Source organism: Propithecus coquereli, unplaced genomic scaffold, assembly GCF_000956105.1.
Source record: "Propithecus coquereli isolate 6110/MARCELLA unplaced genomic scaffold, Pcoq_1.0 Scaffold210, whole genome shotgun sequence".
Classification (NCBI taxonomy): domain Eukaryota; kingdom Metazoa; phylum Chordata; class Mammalia; order Primates; family Indriidae; genus Propithecus; species Propithecus coquereli.
In genome coordinates this window covers 200,212-225,405 of record NW_012146079.1, presented here as the reverse complement: position 1 = coordinate 225,405, position 25,194 = coordinate 200,212, and the positions used below count along the sequence as shown (strand labels likewise).

Below are 25,194 nucleotides of genomic sequence, written 5' to 3'. Positions count from 1 at the left end.
TAACGCATTCCAGCAGCTCAGGCCTTCATTGTAACTTTCACACACATGCACAGAGTTTCTCTGGGGATGTCTCACTTATATTTGCCGCATTAACAAACTCAGTCAACAGCCTGATCTCTTCTCTGCTCTCTGTCTTTTGACTGCATGTGTTGCTGAGGACTCCGCGTCTGCTATGGTGAGAAACAGCCTATATTCCCTCTAGAGGCTGAGCCTGGTGTGGCGCTCGGTGCATGTGGTGGCAGGACCGTGGCTAGACCTTTGACCCCTAGAATCCAAACCTTACATGCACAAATCACTCTAACGGGGCACTTCAAAATAGAAACATTACAAAGTAAATTCAACTCTAGAGGAAAGTTGAGAAGGAGAGAAAACGATTCCGGCTGTTCATAACAATATTCCATATACTCTGCTTTAGAGAAGCCAATGCCAGTTGTAGGAAAAGCACAGTCTGAGAGAAGCAGCGCATCTGAATGAAAATGAAAACAATCAAGACTGCTAAGTGAAGAGGCCTGGGTGCAAGTTCAGTGTGTTCCATTAACGAGCTGCGCGAGGCTGAGAAAGAAGCCGGACCGCTAACAGTACCTAGTTTGCTCTCGTACAAAATGATGCTGGAGGTCTGGATAAATTCTGTGGCCACTTCTCTATCTAAAATCAATGATGTTTATGCTTCTGTGGATTCCTCAGTGGAGGCATATCCCCAGAGAAGGCAAGTTTATTCTAGAGGCCGCAAGTGATTCACACATGTAAATCACAGTTCCAGACAACACAGAGGCAGAACAGGATTTTATCCCCAGAAAGGCACAACTGCTTGCTTCTTGGAAGGTGGCCTTTTTTTTTTTTTTTTAGAAGACCATGTGCAGGGTTTCAAAGAGACTCAAGCAATCCCTTCACGTCCTAATAGGATAAAGTTTATGCATAATTCTGTATGACCCTTCAACGACTGACGTTCACGCCATGTTATTGTTAGCGTTGCATGTTAAGCGAGCAAATTTTCAATGAACTCTCACTGGCTTTACCACAGATGCAGATGTCAGGCGGACTCCTCTGTTCATAAGGTTCTCATTATTAACTCAACCGGAGCTGAATATTTGACTGAAGGAAAGGACCATATCATTATTTTCAGATTTCACTCTATGACTTAACGGGGCTACATCTGCCAGCTTTAGAAATACCCAGTCCTCCTTGGCGCCAGCCTTGGCGTTCTCTTCTATGACTACCACCCCAAATGTTTCGGCTTGAGGAAGTCTCCTCACCAGCAAAACAATTTAATAAAAACTGAAATTGTGATTAAGAGTTACTCATCAATTGACAGGGCATTCCAAGCTTGTGCTATTTATGAATTATTCCACACAATATTTTAAGCCTAACAAATAGAATCCACATTCACGAAGGGGTGAGCAAGAGAAAGCCAAGTTAAATGCCTTCATGATTTATAAGGTCTGTGTTATACTTGAACCATATTTCTTTAATAGGTAAACTGGCATTCCACTGTATAATTCAATCTTCCTTAAATCTATTCTAAGGTTCTGGGCAGCTTAAGAGACATTTTGAATATAAATTTAATTTCTCTATTCACCTTTGGGCAATATCTCTCAGCATAAATGTGGTAGGAGGCTATGGCATGGTAATGCCTGTCAATTGTAGGGTAAAATTCAAGTGTTAAAATACTGATTTGAAAGCCATTTAGAAAATGTTAAAAATCACCCTAATTCCAAACACAAAAAATATTCTATAAGCCTGGTTAAAGATGTAAGTTAAGCCCACAACACAAAGGTCATGATTATCATTGCTTCCCTGTGCCACGCCACTATCAACAACACCAGTGGGAAGGAATAATTTGAAATGTGGCTATAAGAAAACACAATTCGATCCCTCTATGTGTAGAAAGGCCCAGGGGTTTACACTATAGTTGTCCCAAATAACCAGGATAAGGGGGACCAGTTTTTCACCCTAGAAGGTTACATATGATGAATCTGCTTTAGGGAATCTTTTGGTATCTCACGGTATCTGAGAACAGGGAACTAAGAGCACAGCCCATGTCCCATCCAGTGCTCTAAAGACATTGGAAGCAGTAATTCAGCCTCAATCACCTTCTCCATGTTAGAAGTGAAATAAAACTAATAGAGTATTTATGGTTGAAATGACAAGATATCAGGGATTTGTTTTAAAGTACTTAAACAAAAAAAAAGTAAAGAAGATAGCTGTTAATAACATTGGCAAAATGTTGACAACTTTTGAAAATGGATAAAGAGTACATGAGGGCTCATTAAACTCTTTAATTTCATATGTTTGAAATTTTATATAATATGTGTTTTTAAAAGAAACTAAAACTATACTTATAAAGTTAAAAACACAGTTATTCAGCCTCCTGAACAGTTTTGTTTTTATTTTGTCACTAAACATGGCAATCTAGTTTACTATTTGACATCTCTAATCATGAGAACATTCTTTAAACAACTGAAACATGCTTTCCTGTAACTCTCAGGCTGGTTGAGGCTGATCTGATAGAGAACTTTAGGTTTAGTACTTCTCCTTTATGTTAGCTTATCAAACACTTCAGACTCAAGGCTTAGAACCTTGAGTTATGTTTTTCTCCTGAGAACTATCTTCTCCAGGTATTTTCCATGTCTGAAATGTCCCACTCTCTGGCTCACACTAGTGTTTATCAATAACTCCTGCATGTAGCATCCAGAAGTATATGCTTCAGATATGGTCTAAGTAGTTACAGAGAAAAGTGGGAATAGTACTTCCTATGATATAAAAACTACATATTTATTAATACAGACTAAATAGATCTGCATTGGACTGAATGTTTGTGTCTTTCCCATAATTCATATGTTACAATCCTAACCCCCAGTATGATGGCATTAGGGGGTAGGATCTTGGGGAGGTTATTAGATCATGGGGATGGAATTCTCATGAATGAGATTAGTGCCTTTATAAAAGAGACCCAAGAGAGTTCTCCTGCCTTTGTTCTGCTACACAAGCATGCAAGGAGAAGATGGCAGCCTACAACCTGGAAGAGGGCCCTCACCACAACCCAAACATGCTGGCACCCTGATCTCGGACTTCCAGCCTCCAGAACTATGAGAAATAAATTTCTGCTGTTGATAAGCCATCCAGTCTAGGGTACTTTGTTATAGCAGCCTAAACTAAGATAATGTCACATGACAATTAGGCTCTTAGCACGTTATAGAAATGATAGAATAGCCAAATTAACAGTAACCCTTTCTGAAACAATCATGGGAGAAAGTTTGTTAGCACTTACAGGAAATATACTAATCTCAATACATACAGAAACTCTAAATTTGAAATAGTTTTACCAAACATCATATCTTTCAGCTTAAATTTTAATATTAAATAGGTGAATTCTTATTTTTACACTTACCATGTTGTATGTCTTTCATGTCTAAATGAAGACTAGACATTAATATTCCAACTGCTTGTGATCTTTTGTTGCTTAATAACTTGACAACCTAATCAAGAAAGAAAGGAAAAAAGGAAAACATTAATTTAAATTCCAATATGCTTAATAACATAGTTTTAAAAATCCTAAATGAAGAACAAATTAAAAAAAAACACCTTGTGTCATTACTTAAAGTATTCAAAATCTCTTTTTTTTTTTTTTTTTTTTTTGAGACAGAGTTTCACTCTGTTGTCCTGGCTACAGTGAGTACCGTGGCATTAGCCTAGCTCACAGCAACCTCAGACTCCTGGGCTCAAGCGATCCTCTTGCCTCAGCCTCCCGAGTAGCTGGGATTACAGGCATGTGCCACCATGCCCAGCTAATTTTTTCTACATATTTTTTAATTGTCCAGATAATTTCTTTCTATTTTTTTAGCAGGCTGGTCTCGAACTCCTGAGCTCAAACAATCCGCCCGCCTCGGCCTCCCAGAGTGCTAGGATTACAGGCGTGAGCCACCACGCCCAGCCTAAAATCTTTTTTTTTTTAATGTTTGAAGAGAGCTTTTGGGTTTAATATCATAAATCTCCAAAATTGACAATTTCCCCCCAGTATTCACCATCAGCCTCAAAGACACATTCTTTATCAGTCTTTTAAGAGCATGATCTATCAACAAGTTTCTAATAGTGTAGGAAATAAGTCCGATCTCTGTAAAATAACAATTACTTGTGATCATTTGCAGCCTCCGATATGGGAAGTGTTTCTTTTTTAACATGGATCCTTAAAACACAGGTCAACAACTGAAGGGCAAAATGAAAGTACACACAGAGAATCTGTTAGATCAGATCAGTTGTATTAATACCACAAAATAGAAAATATGCTTGTATTGGGGTCATTTAGAAAGCTATTTTACTGGCAGTTCCTGTAATTCTGTATTTGACCCACATTTTGTAGAGAACTTTCCAACTAGTTAATAGAGGGATACAAGCATCGAATTGAAAGGACTGCATCAGGTCAATCTCAAGTCTGGATGCCCAGTGAGTTTTGAAAAGTTAGTGCACACAATCCCATGGCGAGGTTTCCTAAAACAGAGGTGGGCGGACTGTTACAGAACAGGAGTGTTTTAACCATGTTTTCCAGATAATAACGCACCACCAAGAAATCCTGCTAATGAATCTCTTATCCCGGTTCCTGATGATGTGAGGGGCAGCAATTTCTATTTACTCTCAGTGTTTTGTTTTAAATCTGCTTAGAAAAACACTGGAGGAAAAGGAAAGAAAAATGGTTATGGTCAAATTACCAGAAGTGACAGCTGCTTTAACAGCTATCACATTTGTTGACCTTGTCTTCCTTTTTGGTTTAAATTGGGTCAATCATGAAACTAATAAAATAATCATACCCAGCTGTCACACAAAGTCACAGAGTAAAACAATATTCCTAACAGCAATAACAGCGTTCTTGGTTCCCCAGTAGGGATTGGGATGGAGAATAAAACAAAACACTTTCAGAAGGACCAACCACACAAAGCTCCCTGATCATTTCTAAAAACCTCCCTGATCATTTCTGAAAGCCTCCGTGGTAAGGGACAATACCTCAAGAAGCACTGCTTTCTCAAAGGAAGAAACAACAACATTTGATTCTAAATTTGCTCTTTCAATATCGTATTAAATTTCACCTAGAAAAACTAGGTTAAAACTTGAATATTAATCCACTAGTACAGCAAAGTATTTATGTCAATAGTATTGCCCTCTTCAGAGCTGAAAAACAGAAATTTAATATAAGAGAAGCAGAAGGTGTGTACTCTGTCCTGAAAACCATTTCTAACCTCAGATCAATGCAATCTGGGCCCATGCTGCTTGATAAAACTGCTTTTGCTAAGGTTTCCTATCATCTTCTGGTTCTGCAGTGCAATGGGCGTGTTTGAATTCACACATCATTGGACCTCCCTAGTGTTGACATGTTGATCACACCTTATAGAAAGTCTCTACCCCAGGGCTCCTACCAGTTCTTCTTGGTCCTTTTGAAGGTGAATCATTGTGATTTCAGCTTAAATAGCTGCATATCCTGGAATTCTGTTCTCTGCACCTTAGTCTCTTCCCGTTATGACCTATAGTATCTCCTGTACAGACATACATGCTTGCATCTTCAACTTGGCAGTCTCCTACTTTCCTAAAAGTTATCTCCACTTAAATGGCCCACAGAGATCTCTACTCGACATGTCAAAAACCAAACTTATATCAGTTCCAGACCAAAATCTCCAGCCAGCTTCTCCTCTTTTATTCCACATGTTAAGATAATGATACCTCAATTTCCCATCTACCAACCATAGTTAGAAATCTAGAAATCAGTCTACACTCCTCCCTCCCATTCACCTGCACACGCTGCTATGGTATCAGGCTCTGTCAAGTACAGACCCTCCGAATCTTTGGAAGCCAACCCTCCTCCTTAACTCAGTTGTCAACATGTACTTCTACATTATATCCTGAATGCATCAGTGCAAAAGATTTCTAACTGGTCTCCCCAAATCTAGTCACAAAGTGGTTCACAAAGTGTGTTCCTAGGCCAAGAAGGCCTCATCATCACCTTCGAATGTATTAAAAATGCAAGAAAAAAGTTGGAGGGGGAGGATTCAAATGGCTGAGGAGAGGCACCCAAACTCACTTCCTCTACAAAGAAGAACCAAAATAACAAGTAGATAATCACAGGTCAAACCTCACCTAAGGACGAGAGAACACTAGAATTCAAAAGAGAAGTGAAAGGGAAGACCTAAGGGAAGGAAGGAGAGGGAAGCGAGGCAGCCTGCTCGGCCAGGATCATCTGGGACCCCAGTTTCTCTACTGTGGGACAAGGGTGAGTGAGTGACCCCTGGTGGTTCACATTCCCACCACAGACTCCTGCACCCCTAGCCAAGGGAGAGCCCCTCGACCCATGCAGGCCCTGGGACTAACACAGGGAGCTTCCTGGAGACCATATGACAGCACTGCTCCAGAGGGGGCTCACACTTCATCCCATACGTCCTCCTCGGAGTCATAAACAGCTACAGCAGGGGGGCATTTTGAGAAGCCAGCCCCCACCAGACAGCACCCTGCCCTGGGGCCCAACAGCCCCTCTATCACCACATCCATAGAGCTCCTGTGACATTCCCCATGCACAGCTGGCCTCTCTGCTGGCTGCTGTCTCCAGGGCCAAACTGCAAAGCCATTGGCAATGACCCAGTGACCCCTAGTAAGGCCATGACAAATTTAACAGTGCACTGAAGACAAGCTACCCTGCTTGCAGCCAAAACCTGGGGCCAAAGCACACCCTCCCCAGTCACCTGTTCATGGTTGCTATCACTAAAAGAAATCACTCCCTCCCCAGCAGCAGGGTCACAGAGCAACTGCTACTGCCCTCAGCCCCAACCATTCTGCCAGGGGCTTTGAGACCACCCCTCCTCTGCCAACCATGGCCAGTGTCCATACACACCAGCAAGGCGCCTAAGGACAGGACCGCTCAGCCCAGCTCCACCACCCTCAGTCCCTGACCACACTTCCCAGAGACCTGGGGATCACCCTGCCCCATCCACCACTATTGACACCTGAGCATTCTTCCCAGTGCCTGCGGACAAGCCCACTCAACTTGCTGGCACCCACCCACATGTGCCACCTACAGGCCTGGGGTCTGGCCTGTCCAACATCAGTGTAGACCACATGGGAGCCAGAGGATTGTTCCACTGCTGCTACTACCATTGCCCACACCATGCCTGCTGCCCAGGGGTCTGAGGACCCACTCACCTGTCCCACTGTTGCTACTGCTTGCACCCTAGGAAGCCACCTAGAAGTCCAAGAATGGGCCTGCCTGGACCTACTAACACTTATGCCAGTATACCCTGGGGCCAAAGGACAGGCATGCTCAGCGTACTGCTGCCACCACTGGGGCCCAAAAACTGGCCTACCTGGAGTCCCCATCCCCAGCAAAACTTCACCACAAACTCCACTAAGCCACTGAGGAAATCATAAACACCAACTACACTGATTACAGCTAAAGAAATCACATGGAAACTACACTACTGCAGGCATCCAGAATCAAAACTGAAGTGCCCTACCCAAGGAACATCATAGATACATCAGGAAAATGTATCAAAAACACATTCAAAAAACAGAATAAGCAACTGTTACATGAGATACACGAATATCATTGTAAAGACACAAGAAACAGGACACCTCCAAAGAAACACAATAATTTTCCAGTAACAGATTCCAATGAAAAAGAGCAACCAGCTGATCTTTGACAAAGCAGACAAAGACATATACTGGAGAGAAGGACCCACGCCCCCATTCAATAAATGCTGCGGGAAAATTAGAAAGCCCCATGAAGAAGAATGAAACTGGATCCCTACCTATCAGCAGATACACCAATTAATGTGAGATGGTTTAAAGGCTTAAATGTGAGACCTGATGCCATAAAACTTCTAGAAAAAGACTTAGGAAAAACTCTTCTGGATATTGGTATAGGCAAAGAATTTATGAATAAGACCTCAAAAGGAAATACAATAAAAACAAAAACAAATAAAAAGACTTAAACTAAAAGATTTCTGCACAGCAAAAGAACTAATCAATAGAGTAAACAGACAACCTTCAGAATGAAAGAAAATATTCACAAACCATATATTCAACAAAGGACTAATATCCAGGATCTATAAGGAACTCAAATCAGCAAGAAAAAAACAAATAACCCCACTGGAAATTGGGCAAAAGACATGAACATTTTTCAGAAGATATACAAAGGGCCAACACACACATGAAAAAATGCTCGACATCACAAATCATCAGGGAATTGCAAATTAAAAACACAATGAGATATTACCTTACCCCAGTCAGAATGGCCATCATTAAAAAGCCACAAAACAACAGATGTGATGAAAGGGAATGCTTATACATTGTCGGTAGGAACGTAAATTAGTACAACCTCTACGGAAAATAGGAGGGCGATTTCTCAGAGAATTAAAAGTACATCTACCATTTGACCCAGCAATCCCACTACTGGAGATCTGTCCAAAGGAAAAGAAGTCATTTTGTAAAGAAGACACATGCACTTGTATGTTTATCATAGCACAATCCACAATTGCAAAGATACGGAGTCAACCTTGGTGCCCGTCAGTTGATGAGTGGATAAAGAAAATGTGGTAAATATATATTACAGAATACTACTGAGCCATGAAAAAGAATGAGATAATGTCTTCTGTGACAACTTGGATGAAAGTGGAGGCCATTATTCTAAGTAGGCCAGGAACAAAAAACCAAATACTGCATGTTCTCACTTACAAGTGGGAGCTAAGCAATGGGTATGCATGGTCATACAGAGTGTCTTAATGGACACTGGAGACTCAGAAGGGGGAGTGCGGAAGGGAGTTCAGGATGAAACACTACACAATGTACACTGTTTAGGTGATGGGTAAATTAAAAGCCTATACTTCTCCACCATGTAATTCACCCATGTAATAATACCACTTTTATCCCCTAAATCCATTTTGGGGAAAAAAAAAAGAGAACCAAACAGAAATTCTGGAACTAAGAATTCAGTGAATGAAATACAAAATACATTCAAAACTTCAATAATAAACTAGATCAAGCAGAAAAAAAAATATAAAACTTGAAGGGGGGTCCCTCTAAATAATCCAGCCAGATATAGATTTAAAATAAAAAATAAAAAAGAATGATCAAGAAAGACACATGGGCCATAATAAAGAGACCAGAAATTCCATCTTCCAGTATCCCAGAAGGTGAAGAGCGGGGGCAGGGAGGATAGAAGCCTATTTAATGAAATAATAGTTGAAAACTTTCCAAGCCTAGCAAGAGATTAAGACATTCAGATACAGGAACTCAATGAGCCCCAACACAGAGCAACACGGAGCTGGGAAATAAATCTGGACAACGCGATGGAACGGGGCCACTGCACCTCCCTGGACACTGGCCCACCCAGGCTTCTCCATGAAAGAGAGAAATTAACTTTTCATCTTTTATTAGTCACCACAGAGGCAGCCGAACCAATATTTTAACTAATGCACCTACTAAGCATTGGGTATTATGCTAGACATTGGGGGAAATGCACAGAAGACCTAGAGGATGAAGCAACTGCTTATCCTCTGTCCAACCAGCTCTATTTCAAAAATCCTGTATCTCAGTGACGCACATCCCCAGTCTGGGGAAACTTTGACTCATTCTTGCTTCTCATTTCCCATCCCCAGCCACACACCAGGTTCACTGAGGCTTCCTTATCTTTCCTTCCTCTTTCACTACCACCACCCTGGTGCCAGCTCTTATCTCCTCTTCCCAGAGATCTCTTATCATTCTGCCCCCAGGATCGCAGTCCTGCTCTCAGACCAGTGCTCTGTCCTGCCTTCCTCCTGTCACTCCCCATTAGCAGATACTCAGTGGCTTCTTATACTTCTGTATTTTTCATTGTCAAAAGGGCAAATTCTGACTACTCACTAGACAGGAATGTTCAAGTCTCCTTCCTCTGGGATGCTTTTCCTGAACATTCCCCCTACCTCCCACATGACTCTTACAGGGGCTGACTTAGGAGCCTCTTCTTTATTCTCGTAAGACTGTATATTCTCCTACTGTAATATACACATGATAAAATAATGAATGGGTCATTTTTCAATAAAATATAAGCACCTCTTTAAAGACTATATCATATCATCTACTCCAGTACTCAGTGCAATGATTCATACATTGCAGGCACTCAATAAATGTCTAATGGATAAGTGAACCTTGTCTAGACTGCTGTGTCCATCTTAGATGCCCCCCCATAACCCTGGAAATGTGGTTAGACAAGCAACTTTGGCTACACATCAGAATAACCTAGGTACCTTCTTAAATAAAATGTCCTGCTCTCCAGTCTGAGAAGGCAATATTCTCTGGAATAGCCCTGGAATATGTATTTTATTAAAACACTCAGCTGATATTGATACAGTTCAGATACAGGAACTCAATGAGCCCCAACACTGTTAGGAACCACTGAAAAGAAAGTATTCAAATAATGGTTGAGCTGTGATTCTACTGCTAAACTCAGGAACGACATGATAGTAATGTATAAACTTGCCTCACAATCATGTCAAGACACAGTAGAAAGCCGATGTGAACTATATTTATTATGCAACAGCCAAAAACACACTTAAATAATTATTCAATCAGTCAACAATGGTGTTTGTTAATTCAGAACTTTAAAAAAAGTTTGTATTTTATATATGTCAGATGGAATATTATTAATAGCTAATTAAAATGATCCATCAAAGAGCTCCACATTAAATATCCAATACAGATATCTCGAAGTTTTTTGGAAATTCTCACAATCTAGTGAAATCACACATTGAAGAAAGAAACTATTGCTTGTATTCTAAAAGCAGAGTCAAAACAAGAGTTTTGCTTCCTAATTCCTTGTTAGGGGAGCATACTGCTTTCTTTTGAAACGGCATGTCATGGCCTTGCTGGAAACTGGACATTAAATTAAAGGGGTAAATGGCCAGATCCAATACGGCAAATTCTTTTCTGAGTGGGGTAAGATAAGAACAGTCAACTATAGAGATTAAGTAAAGGTAAATTCCAAAGCAGAATTGTAAAATGTAAAAACTGCTGTTCCTCACAAAGACATTAGAGCACAAGGCAATATATCAAGAGGCATGCAATGCACTTAAGGAACAACAGTTGCAAAATGCAGGCAAGAACACTCTAATGAGCAGGAGAGTATGAGCAAATAGGAAATAGGGAAACCAAACTGAAGAAGAGACTTAAGAATAGCAGGAAATGCAGAGAGAGAACAATTCCCAGACTCAAGATTTCCAATGATTTGATCTACATGAAGGGAGGAGATCTGTATTTCAGGCCATGTCTTTGACTAAATTAGCTGCTACATAACTTCGGACAAGTTCTTTAGCCTGAAGATCTCGATTTCCCCATTTGTAGAATACAGTTAATAATCCATCTGCAATAGTCCCATCACTTGAAATAAACAAATATGGTAAAATGCAAAATATTTCCAAAGTATAAAACATCCTGCAAATGCCAGGTATTGGTGTTATATTTCATAATCCAACAACTAGCAGTTATATTTTATGATGCTGTAAAAGCACATGAGTTTATTCCAACAAGAGGAACACTACAAGGTGTTTATTCCTTATCACTTTCTATTAGTGATAAGGATACACATCTTGAATTAAGAGAGAGAACACCACATACACTGGCTAACTCCCAACCCCTTGGGGAATTTACAAAGTGTTGTTTCTTTAAGAACTCTTCAGACATACTGTTGGTCATCCCACAGCTTTGATTTAGATTCAATTTTCTTACTTCAGAAAGATAAATTCATCTAGATTTTTGACCCAATGAGAATCAGGAACCAAGGGCCTTCTCTGAACTGCCTGATACTATTTCATGAAAACAGCAGACATCTTAAATCTTAACTAGTCTACACTCAAAAGTGAAGAATGTTAGTATGGGATTTTGCAGAGCAAAAGGTTATCAGGCTTTTTTTTAGTGCACCCCCACAACCCAGGGGGACTGCAGTCTTATTTACACTACCACCTTTTCCTACTCAGATTAATGTTAAGCCTCAGGGCAGGGTGGCCGACCTCACAGGCATCCAACAGCATTCCAAGGCACTGCAGACCACAGAAGGCATTGACACTGACCATGCCCAAGAGTGATATCTCCAAACTATCTGGTTGGCACCAGACAATCCTCTCTACGTGGGCAGCCTAGGCACAATCTCAGAAACAAAGCAGGCACCGTTTGCTAATCAGCGAAATGCCAGTTGACGTCTCTCAATGATTAGGACTATATAAGTCGACTCTGAAAATACAGCAAAGCCTACTCAGGCAAGATTTGTCTGTTTCTTAACTTGGCCCTGGAAGTGTCTCTTGGCATAGGTATCAAGCTATGGCATAGGGGAAAGCAAGCTTCGCTAGCATTGCTTTTGAGTCTGAGTCAGCCTAGGATGGAGATTGACAGCTGTGGAATTTGGTAAGGTCACCAATCAGAGCCTCTTTGTACTCTCTCAGCCTGTCCATCTCTCTCGCTTGGTTTCTTGTTGTATATTTTAGATTTGAGTCTAGAGAGCTGCGTCTCTTGGTTTTTATATAATCTGGATGCTGTTCCTCAACTGAGTAGGATGTTTCAACCTCTCTTGACACCAACTTCTTGGTTCCTGTTTTTATTCTCATTTTGTCCATGATCCTGATACTGGTCTCCTGGTTCCATATCCCAGGTTTTTCCAACTAACTGGAAGCAAAAACTTCAAGTGTGTGCAAGTAAGTCTGTAGGACATCTTCTTGACAAATAAAAACTACTATCCATCTGGTTCTCCACTGTTTCTTGATAAAAATATCTCCCTACTGCCATCTTTTGCCATTCAGTATACCATTATAAATCATTGTTATATCAGAAATTGAGTCAGACATAAGACATGTCATTAAAAAAAACAGCATGTTACAAACGAGTGATTTGGTAAACTCTAACACATGTGTTCTACTTGGTTTTAAGAAAGGTGCACTAAAATAAAGAGAATGACACCTACCTAGCTCACAAGATTAGCCACATTTATCCAATCAATGGTGAAATTCTTTTCTTAGAATGCAAGCAGTTAAAAAAAAAAAAGGTGCAGAGTGACAGGCTTGTTCTGAATAAAGTCGAGTTGAATGGAGTAATTCCCAACAGTTTGACGTATATAACATATTCAAGTCGCATCTACCAAAATGAATAACTACTGTGACGTATTGATTCACAGAAGAAAGTGACGTTCAGTATGGAGAATTGCCAAAAGACCCAAGACAAAGACAGGCAGGCTGGGATTTCCTCCACTTGGCTAATTGTGACTCCAGAGCTCACGTGCTTCCCTGCTCTAGGCTCTTTTAGCCATGTGCACACACACACACCTTGTACATAACAGAGCACTAGATACCGTGCAAGAATCCACTAACAAAAAACCAAGGGGACATCTGCTTTTTGATATTTTGCTTTAAAGGAATAATTGTAAAGGAATTAGAAATTCAATTCCTGACTTACATCAACTTCTTCTTTCTTAGAAAAAACTGAAGGATTTAGGATTACCTAGACCAAAAAAAGTCCAAAGTGATACAAAACAAACCGATAAAGAGAAACAAATGGCATTAAGCCATATATGTTAATAAAATTTTTATTCTAATAGGTTGCATTTCCAAATTTCACATTTCATTTTAAAAAGCTACAGGAACACGCAATAAAAAGCTTAAATAAATACCAGTAGGCTCTTAAAATAAAATGCTTTTCTAATTTAAACCAACTATCATAAATCTCCATCCCTCTCTATTTTTCAAAGCAAAAGGAAATCATGCAGAGATGTTTAAACTCCTTGAATTTAAAGCAATACACAATCTTCTCTTTTGTATTCTTTGAACATAGCCTTTTGTCACTCTAGCCAGTTTTGTCATGTAGAATCTATGCAAGATATAATTTGGCCCTTCACCATTTCAAATAGCTTGGTAATCGGAATGTTTCATCTATCTTATTGCATGTCAGTCTGCTGAGCTATGTTTTTTTCCTTCAGAATTCCCTCTAAAAATCTGGTCTTACATATGTGTTGTCCCACCTATAATTTTCACAGTATGTTTTTAGCATTTGAAGTTCATTGGAAAGAATTACAGGCTAACATTAAAACTGAAGTATCAAAAAGCCATTAAACTGAGAGTATAACATCTGAATATTTCATGATATTGCCAAAAATATTTGGATATCAAATATGTGTCCACAAAATATAGACAGCAGCTTCTCTCTTCATCTGTCAGCATTATCTCAAAGGGAGATGTTAATTATCACAAAAAATATGATGCTGATAAGATAATAAGGTTAGTGACAACCACAAAGGAATAAAAGACTATTATTGGGACCATTTGTACATTTGTTATTATCTTATGAAGACTATGTATTGAGAACAGTATTTAGCACTGGCTTTATATTATTCTTTCCTGGAATCACTGCAAAAACCCAGTGAAGTAGGTACCTTTACAGTCCGCATTTTACAGCAGAAGTGACTTGCTCAGGGTCACACATCTGTTAAGTGGCAGAACCAGGACACGGACCATGCAGTGTGGTTCCAAAGTCTACCCTCTTAACCACGTTCCTGCACCATCTCTAAGCTTCAATATGGACAGCACACTCCTCCCAGGGAGTGTCATACACTATGCCTCATTTTCCCCACTATGTCCTTAATGCCCTGTGGCGTCATACACAATTAATATGGACAGTTAAAATATAAAGAGGACAAATTATTTTTCAAATTGTTGACTAAAAAGCAAACTTTAGAGGATAACACACATCTGAATATTCTGCCTTACGTAGTACTTAATTTCAGGGAATTATGAAAAACAAACAAATAAAAATCAAAATAATTCCCTTCCTTTGTGGTTATAACAACAATAATACAATGCCAGTGATAAATTTAGATGAAAAGTTTGATAGGGAAGAAGTTATTCAGGAAACAAATGACCACGTAGCATACACAATTATTGAATAGACTAGCATAATAAACTTTTAACGATTTAGCAAATGGTTATTCAGTTTGTGAACTGTTCAGGCATTCTGCGCCTCCCTGTGCTCTCTGGCCATTAGCATGATGTTTCTTTTTGGCCCTTCCATAGAGACAAGACTTGATTTCTGGCTCCATCTACAGAGTATGCTGGTGCTTTTAGCACTATGAAGATACAAGGGTGAAAACTGCATTTGGTCTTACCCCATAGAGCAAGACGTTTCCGGCTTTCTTACAAGTCTACAGTCTATTTTTGGAAGTTATATACTGACTAAGCAACTGGGTTATATTCCAAAGACCTCCTAGAGTTTGGAAGTAAAAGTGAGATAAATACTGACATGTCAGTGAACTAATTTATGGTGCTCATTTTTAGAGAATAAAAGTTTCAATGTGATTTTAAGTCTTTCCAAAACCAACAGTCTTCTTTTCTGATGGCATCATTTTCAGGGAGCATATATTTAGCATTTTTCCTTTCTTCAACAATCCCATTTAAATAAACTTATCATATTATATTAAATAATTCTCTCATATCCTCACCTAACAATAGCTGAATCATTCATTATTCCCATCCCTGAAGATATCTTTAACTCTATTGTCCCATAGTCTCAAATTGCTGTTGTGCTATTCAATAAATAGTTCTTCTAAAGTGGCTACTGTTTCAGAAATTTCAATCAATATTCCCCCTCCCAAAAGTCTCATTCTAATGTCTGTTGCCACCAATTACTTTTAGTTGCTCTTGAACATCATATAAATGGAAACATACTGTTCACATTGGTTCTGTCTATGAAATCCATCAATGTTGTTGAGTATAACAGTGGATTGTTACTTTTCATTGCTATGCACTATTCCACTGTGTAGTTATACTGCAATTTAGTCTTCCATTCTAATATTGATAGATATTTTAGGAGGTTTTCAATTTAGAGGTATTACAAGTACTGCTACTACTTGTATTCTTATATACATATTTTTATGTACTTGTGAACTCATTTCTTTTGGATATACACGCATAGAAGCAAAACTACTCTTATGACTACTGGGTCATGGGTTATATGTACTGAACTTTAGTATTTACTACCAAGTAGTTCTCCAGAATAGTTATAGTTTAACTTTGGTAGACCAACTAATGAAATGAACAAATAAAATTTCATACTTTTCAACAATTTTCTTAAAGATTTACAAACACAGTTATGATTAAATTATTAAATATTTCAGAACAAAATCTCAAGATTAAGTCAGTCACCCAGGAGTCTATAAACCAGTTAAATGTTTTGAAAAGCTGTTACAAGTGTCAATGGTTTCCAACACTGCATCTATAGAAATATACGCATGATGGATATGATACACTAAGTCAGGTATTCACCAAATAACTTTTAGTTCCTTTATCCAAGATCATTGGCTGAGCATTCAGAAGCAGTGGATGTAGGGATACACAGTCCTTAATATATTTCGAGTGTCTATAAATATAACTATTGAATAATTATCTAATAGATAGCTAAGTCATGCCATTCTAACTCCTATATGTTCCTTAAATCGGTCCTTTCTTGTCAATCATCATTGCTTTCATTTGAACATCATTATCTTCCCCAGAACACTATAGTCAGCTGCATAAAAGTGTTTGATTAAAAGTTATTTTGAATTATCTGTAAATATACAAGCATCCCTAGAAAATATTATAGGCAAATATTTATTTCTGGGGTGGACTTTTCCAGCCAGTTCATTTTGCTTAATGCCTACAATCTGTGGGCAATGTGTTCATAGAAGACAAATGAAGCCAGATTAGAATCCTAAGGAAGCAAATCATCTTTTAAAGGTTCATTCAGAAGTCAAATAAAAGCAATTTTAGAATAAGATGCTATTTGGGATTATGAAAGTTTGTTTCTTCCACTTCAGTGTCATTCTCGAGTTTACGGCATCGAGAAGGCAAAGAAACTCAAGTATCCCCTGGAATTATACATAAATAACCCAATTCCAATCTCTCTCAAAGCCCAGTCCTATTCTGCAATCTCCCTCCCCTCTCACGCTAAAGTATAAGCTCAGTGGTTGGCACAGTTAATATTCAATAAATAGACATGGAGTGAATTAATGCCACATGGAATCTCTGGTTATTTTGCTAATCCTATGAAATTCTCTTATGTCACTACACCATGACTCAATCTGAGGGGTAGACATGTGTCCTATTCTGTAAGTGATTCCATCCCAAGGTACAAAGGCCAGCTGGGGCATTTAATTGTTTCTAAAAATCCAAAGAAGGGAAAGATACTGAAAATGAAGATTAATAAACAAAATACATAATTGCAATTCTACATGGTAGGAAATTGACAATAGGAAAGACATAGATGCATAAAAATCACGGTCTGTGCAAAGGGGCAGGCTAGGAGCACCAGCAGCTGATATGCATAGCTGAGCCAAGACTGACCTGAACAACAGTGAGTAGCTCTTATAAAAATCCCCGAACATTTTCTAAGCTGGTGGCAACTCGTCTGACTATACCTGTCAATTACCTGCTCAAGAATCATCAACAGAGAGTCAGCGATCAAATAAACTTAGGAACAGAGAAGTGTTACCCCAGTCTTCAAATCACTTTTTTGTTTTATGAGACAAGAGGTAGAAATATGGCCTAAGAACCCAAGATCTGAATCCTAGCCTCTTCCATGACTATTCTCAGGTGCAAAAGAGAAAAAAAAAATCACATCCCTGCCGTCCTTAGCTACTGTTAGTGAATATCATACTGACTTTGCTGAAGACATGGGAAGGAAGGGCCACTCAACTTTGCAAAGGCACTTCCATGAAAAGTTGAACCCAAAGTAGCACACAAGAGGAAAATAAAACCACTGCAAGAAACCCCCGGAAGAGTCAATTTATTATATATGGGCTTTTCAAAAAGTTCAATTATTCAAAAATACATCATCTTTAAGGCTGGTAGTGGATCAATATCACAGGGTATCCCACTGTGTTAGGGCCTGGAGTATGCAGTTAAAGGCCTGGCAAGAGTCACTGAAGCTAAAAGCTTCCATTCTAAGAAGAATGGATGGTGCTAATGAGAGGAGAGAAAAATCCACTTCAGGTAATCACCTGAAAGGAAATCACTTTCCTACCATATAACCGAGTGAATGCCAAGAGCTGAAGGCGTGCAAAACAGCCGTAACTCTCAGCAGCACCTCATGCTTCCATTTCCACAGCAGATCACTCATGGATTAAATTTGCTTGAGCATGAATCATAAACCCACATCCTTTATGTCTATCCCCACTACAAGCGCAAGGTTATTATACACAAAAACAGTCTCCTGGGGAAGAAAAAAACTCACACATAATAGACATGAATAATCTAAGATATTAAAAAACTATAGACACTTAAAAAAGAAAATATATGAATAATCAGGAGTGACTGATGAGTAAGTTACCAGACTTTCTGGGTGGGATCCTTCCTCCCAGGCCAACTTTGATCCTGGGGGAGGGGAAGGAGAATGGAGATGGATCCTAGTATTGATTGACTTCCACCACCAGGGGACAGGAAAAGCTTGAGGTGTATGCCCTTTGCTGATGCAAGATTATACAATTAACAAATCAAAAGCTGATCTAAATGAAAAGACCATTTTAAAAGAAAAGCAGATGAGCATCCTGGCAACTTTAACTTCATCCAAAATTGATATCTTGGCCTAGAAGTCCTTCTATTTAATCACTCAAGGATGGCATCCGGGTACTGTTTTTCAAGGTGTGTATGAGGATACCCCGGGACTGAAAGGCATCGTTCTTGATTTATTGCAATATCCCAGGCTTCCCTCCTTTTCCCCCTTTCCCATTTTTGAACTGGAAGCCAAAAAACTCTAACATAGAGGCAGGAAATTTCAGTTTATATAACTAGTTTTCTAAAACATGACTGGCTAAATAAGGTCAGGAAGCTAGCTCATGATGAACAGAATAACTCCTGGTTTCTTGGTATCCTCATCTGAATCAACATGATTCCACATAGTTTCCTAAATTATAGCTAATCTGTGGGAAGGTTGATACACATATCTTTTTTTTTTTCTTTTGGTGATGACAGAAAGTTTTTTATACCTCTCCTAAAGCACAAGTCATGTGATTATTGTCCAACATTGCAATTATGGCAAGCATGGTATATGTCTCTTTGTGGTCGAAAAGAAGCAGACATGCAAACTCAGACTGGAGTTGGGCTTAAAGAGACAAAAATCAGCATCTTCACATACAATGCTCAGGTGTACTCCACCTTCCAAGGCCTATTTCCTTTTCTTCTACAATGGGTTTTCCCTTTCCCGGAGATTTCTACACCCTTGATATCTCCAACAGAAGTTCTGCCCAGTGTGTAAAACTTCTTTGGCCTTTCTCACCTTTCTCTCCTCTTTCCAGGGGTCATCGGGAAGAAGGTTAAGAATCATGGCAAGGGTAGGGGGAGTAAGTGTCCCCTGAGGAGGTTGTTAATGCAAAAAAATTCAATAATTTAAATTTTTCCTACCATTTTTTTTTTCCTGCTTTGTCCCCCTAGAAAAACCAGCTGTCACTAATGGGCTAAAGGAAAGTCTGACTGGAATAGCTAAAAGGGAATGAACTGATTATCCTGAGTATCCATGAGTTAAAAATTTCCTATCAATAAAAAAGATCCAAGAAATAATGAATACGTGCACTGTAGCAATTCTATTCCTGCCCACATCCCTTCCGTCCATCTGCACGGCTAACTCACGTACACTCTGGACTTTAAATGTAAGTGTGAAATATACAGACTGTCATTGCCAGTATCATCAATAGTTGGGATGAACCCACTGCCGAAGTTTCCCGATCACTGAAGTGGCCCGCTTGTGTTGTCAACATGGAGAACAGATCAATGTGCAATGTTTGAGTTATCTGTCTCTGGCTTCTGGTACTTTTTATGAACATACAGAAAGAGGAGGGACAAAATAGTCTGGTTTTATCCCTAGTTAGTAAGAGAGTTAGCCCTCTATCTTGTATGATTACTGAGTTTTTCCAGAATAAGTAACATGCTTTCAGATGTCAACTTTTCTCTGAACCTTAGTATGAGTCTTCATAACAATAATGTGTTACTCCCTCTAAATGACTTCTGTGGTGTTAAATCAAAAAACAATCAATAAAATAATTTTAGTGAGAGAGATGGTTTTACAGGCTTTGAGAAGGAACCTAAAAGCACAATAGACCCATACATAGTAGTTTTCTAATAATTGGAATATAGTAAGTGCTTGCGAAAGAGAATGAGTGAATAAAAAAAAGTGTGGGCAATACATAAGCCACTGGAAATTTGCAACAGTTTACATTTTAAAAACACAATACTGATGTGAGTAAACACACAAAAAGATAAAATAAACAAGTGAGAAAAACAGCAAGACCACAGTAAGAAGAATGAGAAAGACAGTGAGGACATGACAGATTCAACACAGTCCTGGGTGGCCCAGTGGGGGAAAAATGTATAGTAGACTATTACGATGGAAGAATGATATGGTAATTAAAATCAGGGCAGTAAAATCTGTGAAACCATATTAGTAACCTCAAGAATGGCAAACATTGCAATGCAAAATCCTAAAAAAAAAAAAAAAAAAGAAAGGCAAACATGACTTAATAAGTTGGATAAAGAAAAAAAGAGGGTGAACTAAAAACAAACAAATTGCTGTTTGGTGTGAGTCATGTGTTACATGTTCTTTCTAGAATTTTGCATGCAACACTGGCTGCCATACACGAAACACTAATTGCATCTCAAGAAGGATGTAGAGAAGAGTACAGATTCTCAAACAATCTAAAGTTTTAAGTGTAGTTAAGAGAGCTGTACTCCTTCCTCTTAGAAGCATTAGAAGTTGACATGTATAAAAAAAAAAGTTTGTAAGCATACGAAAAAAAATATTTTTCGGCAAGTTTTTAACTCCATTGCGTTGCATGATTTCAAATAAGGAAGAAGAGTGAGCAAATGGAAGAGATTCAGCAGTATAAATGTTCAGATATTCATGGAAATGCAGAATATAGGTAATCCTGTTTCCTGAAAAAGTGAAGAAACATATGGAACGTGTTACCAGGAAGGAAACAAAGCGAGGAGGATAAATGATTTCAAGAAGTCCCTAGAAATGCTCTGGAGAACAGGGGACTATTTAAAAGGTAGAAACTCAGGAGGAGGATAAACAGCTAAAAAATGTGACAAGAGGACTTATTCCTAACCACTATTTCTGGCCCTTGAAGACATTTGTTGAAATAACATAACACCAAAGAGGATCACCTTACATAAGGGCTTTACTCTGCTTAGATGGAAAATCTCTCAAGTAAACTGAATCTTAAGTTTGAAAATGCAAACCATTGAATCAATTTAAAACCTAATTATTATTTCAAGTCATCACCGTAAGCATTCCAAGCCCCCCACATATCAAGCCAGATTCAACAAGTCAGGGTCGCAAACTTCTGTGCCTTCTAATCTCTATTCAGAAACTGTGTTTCTCCTCCTACTTAAATACATTATTCTAATGTAGCCAGTAGGATAATTTGCTTTTAAACTGTTTTACACTAACACCTGTTTCCTTCCTGTTTAACTTTGTGTCACCAAAATATTCAGAAGAAACTGAATTCCTTCATCTGCATTTTATAATGATCAGATTTTGAAATATAACCAAGATTGTTCATACTTGATAGAAAAAAATGGGGAAATAATTTGTGATCATTTTTAAAGGAAAACTTTCATTTTAGTCTTATATTTGGCTGCTTTGCATAGTTTTATTTTTTTGAAAGATTTAATATAGAAGGAAAACAGATAGTCAAATTGAGAAGTTTTTTGTTTTGTTTCCTTCTTTTTGGAATAGCTCTCTACCTACCTGCTTCATGTGTGGTAATATTCAAAAGGAAGCTGGCATTATTGTAATAGGAAAGTTTTTACTAACAAAAAACCAGCCAAGTCAATCTGGCATCACCAAGGGAACACTGCAAGCTACCTTTCAAAATAAAATAAGTTACTTTGTCTTTCCTTGCCAGTTCAAAGGATGAAGATTAGCTCCAAGCCAATTTTTATGGAACCTTGTGCCCATCTAGGCCATACAAGGAAGCCTGATAAAGCAGTCAGCTTCAAGTGGATCTCAACTCAAATTCTGGCTTTTAGTGGTGCCTGAAGAACATGCTAGTTTCATTTTTTTGGCAATGCAAAAAAGGAGGAGAAATTTCATCCTAATTATGAAAAGCTTTACATATAACGGCAATTAAGTACACAAAACGTTAGTAAAAGAGGCCACAAGTAAAAACACCAACAAATTTTACAGAAAAGCACTAAGAGAAAAAAGTTATTTTGTCCTATACTTAGGGTTAACAAAATAGAAAGAGTGACCTATTTATGTTTTCTGCAGTTTTAGTGATAACATTAGAATCCATGTGGAGAAATACACAAAACAATAATAAAGACTGCCATATAGATCAATTAAAGTGAAACTTTGTTTACATTCCTGCTAATATACATCTCAAAACATAATGATTTTTATGGTTAGCTGGAAAAAAAAATGAGAAAAAAACATGACTTAATACCCTGCAAAGCTTTGGGCGACATCAGCTCTTTCTGCTCTCATTTCAACTTTATACCATTCTCACTTTTTTTCCTCATAAACTTTTGGGTAGCAAGAGTTATATGGTAGTTTCTTAAAATGTTTTTTCTCAAACTTACTATTTTTAGACACTTTCACACTCTAGTTAAAATTTGTCAAGTATGGAGTAACAGCACAGGCATTTCATTCACTTTTAAACCTGGCACAACACATAATTGAATAGAATCACCAAACATAGTCATTTTTTTTCATTTTGAGGCTAAACATATATAAACAGGACATTGATACTATAATTAGCAGCATATTGAGTCCTGACTCTTCTACAGAGGCATTAACTGTGTCACCAAGAAAACATTTTTTGATCATGCTATGTATGTGCATAAAGGGCAGGAGATACTGGTTACCAAGAGAGCATCAAACATCATATATCACTGCATATGGGAGGGAGCAGGAGAGAGAAAGGAGAAAAGGAGGGAGAGAGAGAGACAGGGAGAGAGCAGAAGAGGACAGGCCAATTTTAACGTATGCATTTAAATTTAGGTTCAATAATGCAAATCTCCTTTACCACATGTCTGTTCAATATGTAAGTTAAAAACACAGAGATCCTAAGATTTTGCTTTCAATCCTCTTTCCTACATGAGGACTTGATAGAAGAAAGATTCTTCAAAACTTTCATCAAAACAGGCAATAAAACACTTTATAGTCAAATGTTAAACCAACAGCAGAGGTAACCTTCATAAACACAGAAAATCTATTCTCTAGGGGATGCTGGTGACTGTGTCCAAAAGCATTAACTCCAAGGCCAATAAGGTTTTCTAAAGGGACTTTAATTATATTCCCAGAACCCATACTACCAGAGAGAAAAATCACAGTCCATAGATCTTTAGTCTCTTCATCAAAAGCAAAGAGAAAAGATATAAATTTCTCCTTTATTGGACTATTGCCCATAAAAATATATTGTTTTTTAAGTTAAAAATGGCTTACATTTTTGAACATATATTTTGAGGAAAAAAAAAAGTTTTTTGAGCTTGAAAAAAATATTACTTAGCCAGAAAATTATAGTCTGAAATCTTGATTATTCCACTGACAGAACTAGACAGATCATGAAAGCATAAAATCAATAATGAAACACTGGACTTAAAAAGGACTCTAGAATAAATGGGCCTAACAGACATTTACAGAATATTCTACCAAAAAACTACTAAATATATATTCTTCTCATCAGCACATGGGACATTCTCCAAGACTTATCATATCTTTGGACACAAATACGTCTCATCAAATTAAAAAAAAAATCAAAATCATGCCATGTATCTTCTCAGACCACAGTGGACTAAAACCAGAAATCAAATCCAAGAGAAACACTCAAATCTACACAAAGTAATGGCAATTAAACAATGTGCTTCAGGATCAATGATGCAATTAAGATGAAAATCAAAAGATTCCTTCAACTGAATGGGAAATGGGACACAAGCTGTCAATATCTATGGGATACAGCAAAAGCAGTTTTCAGGGAAAAATTCATAGACTTAAGTGCCTACATCAAAAAGACAAAAGGATCACAAATTAACAACCTAATGTTACAGGCAAAGAAACTAGGAAAGAAAGAGCAAACAAACCTAAATCTAACAAAGAAATGACAAAGTTCAGAGAAGAACAAAATGGAAACCAACAAAAAAATACAAAGAATAAATGAAACAAAAAAGTTAACTCTTTGAAAAGATAAACAAAATCTACAGACTTTTAGCTAGATTAACCAGAAATAGAAATGACTCAAATAAGCTCAATCAGGAAAGCAAAAGGAGATATTACAATTGATACCACAGAATACAAAATATTATCCATGAATACTATGAAAATCTCAATGTGCATAAGCTAGAAAATGTAGAGGAAATGGATAAATTCCCAGAAACACACAATCTCCTAAGACTTAATCAGGAAGAAATAGATATCCCGAACAAACCAATAACAGGCAACAAGACTAAAGCACTAATAAAAACAATCTTCCAACAACAACAACAAAAAGCCCCAAAACAGGTAGATTCACAGCCGAATTCCACCAGACTTACAAAGAAAAACTGGTACCTATCCTAGAGAAATTATTCCATAACATCAAGAAGGAGGGAACTCTCCCTAACTCATTCTATGATGTCAGTATCAATCACCTTATACCAAAGCTAGGAAAGGGCACAACAAAAAAAGAAAACTATAGACCAATATCTCTTATGAACATAGATGCAAAAATCCTTAACAATATACTAGCAAACCAAATTCAACAGCACATCAAAATAATAATTCACCATGATCAAGGGGGTTTCATTACAGGTACACAAGGATGGTTCAACATATGGAAATCAATTGACTGGGCATGTTGACTCACACCTATAATGCTAGCACTTTGGGAGGCCTAGGTGGGAGGATTGCTTGAGGCCAGGAGTTTGAGACTAGCAAGAGCGAGACCCTACAAAAAATAGAAAAAGCAGCCAGGCATGTTGGCATGCAACGGTAATCCCAGGTACTCAGGAGGCTGTGGCAGGAAGATCACTGGAGTCCATAAGTGTGAAGTTGCAGTGATCTGTGATGACACCACTGCACGCTAGCCTGGGCAACAGAGTAAGACCCTTTCTCAAAAAAAGAAAAGAAAAGAAAAGAAAAGAAAATGCAAATCAGTAAATGTGATTCACCACATAAACAGAAGCAAAAACAAAGAACCATATGATC

General features: G+C 38.2%; 1 protein-coding gene across 1 annotated transcript in view; it reads right to left on the bottom strand.

Moving 5' to 3' along the window:
* FMN2 (formin 2) overlaps positions 1-25,194 on the bottom strand; it is a 343,234-nt gene that overhangs the window by 208,800 nt on the left and 109,240 nt on the right. The window contains 1 exon segment of the mRNA XM_012644334.1: positions 3,389-3,476. Coding sequence (XP_012499788.1) covers positions 3,389-3,476 — 88 coding nt within the window.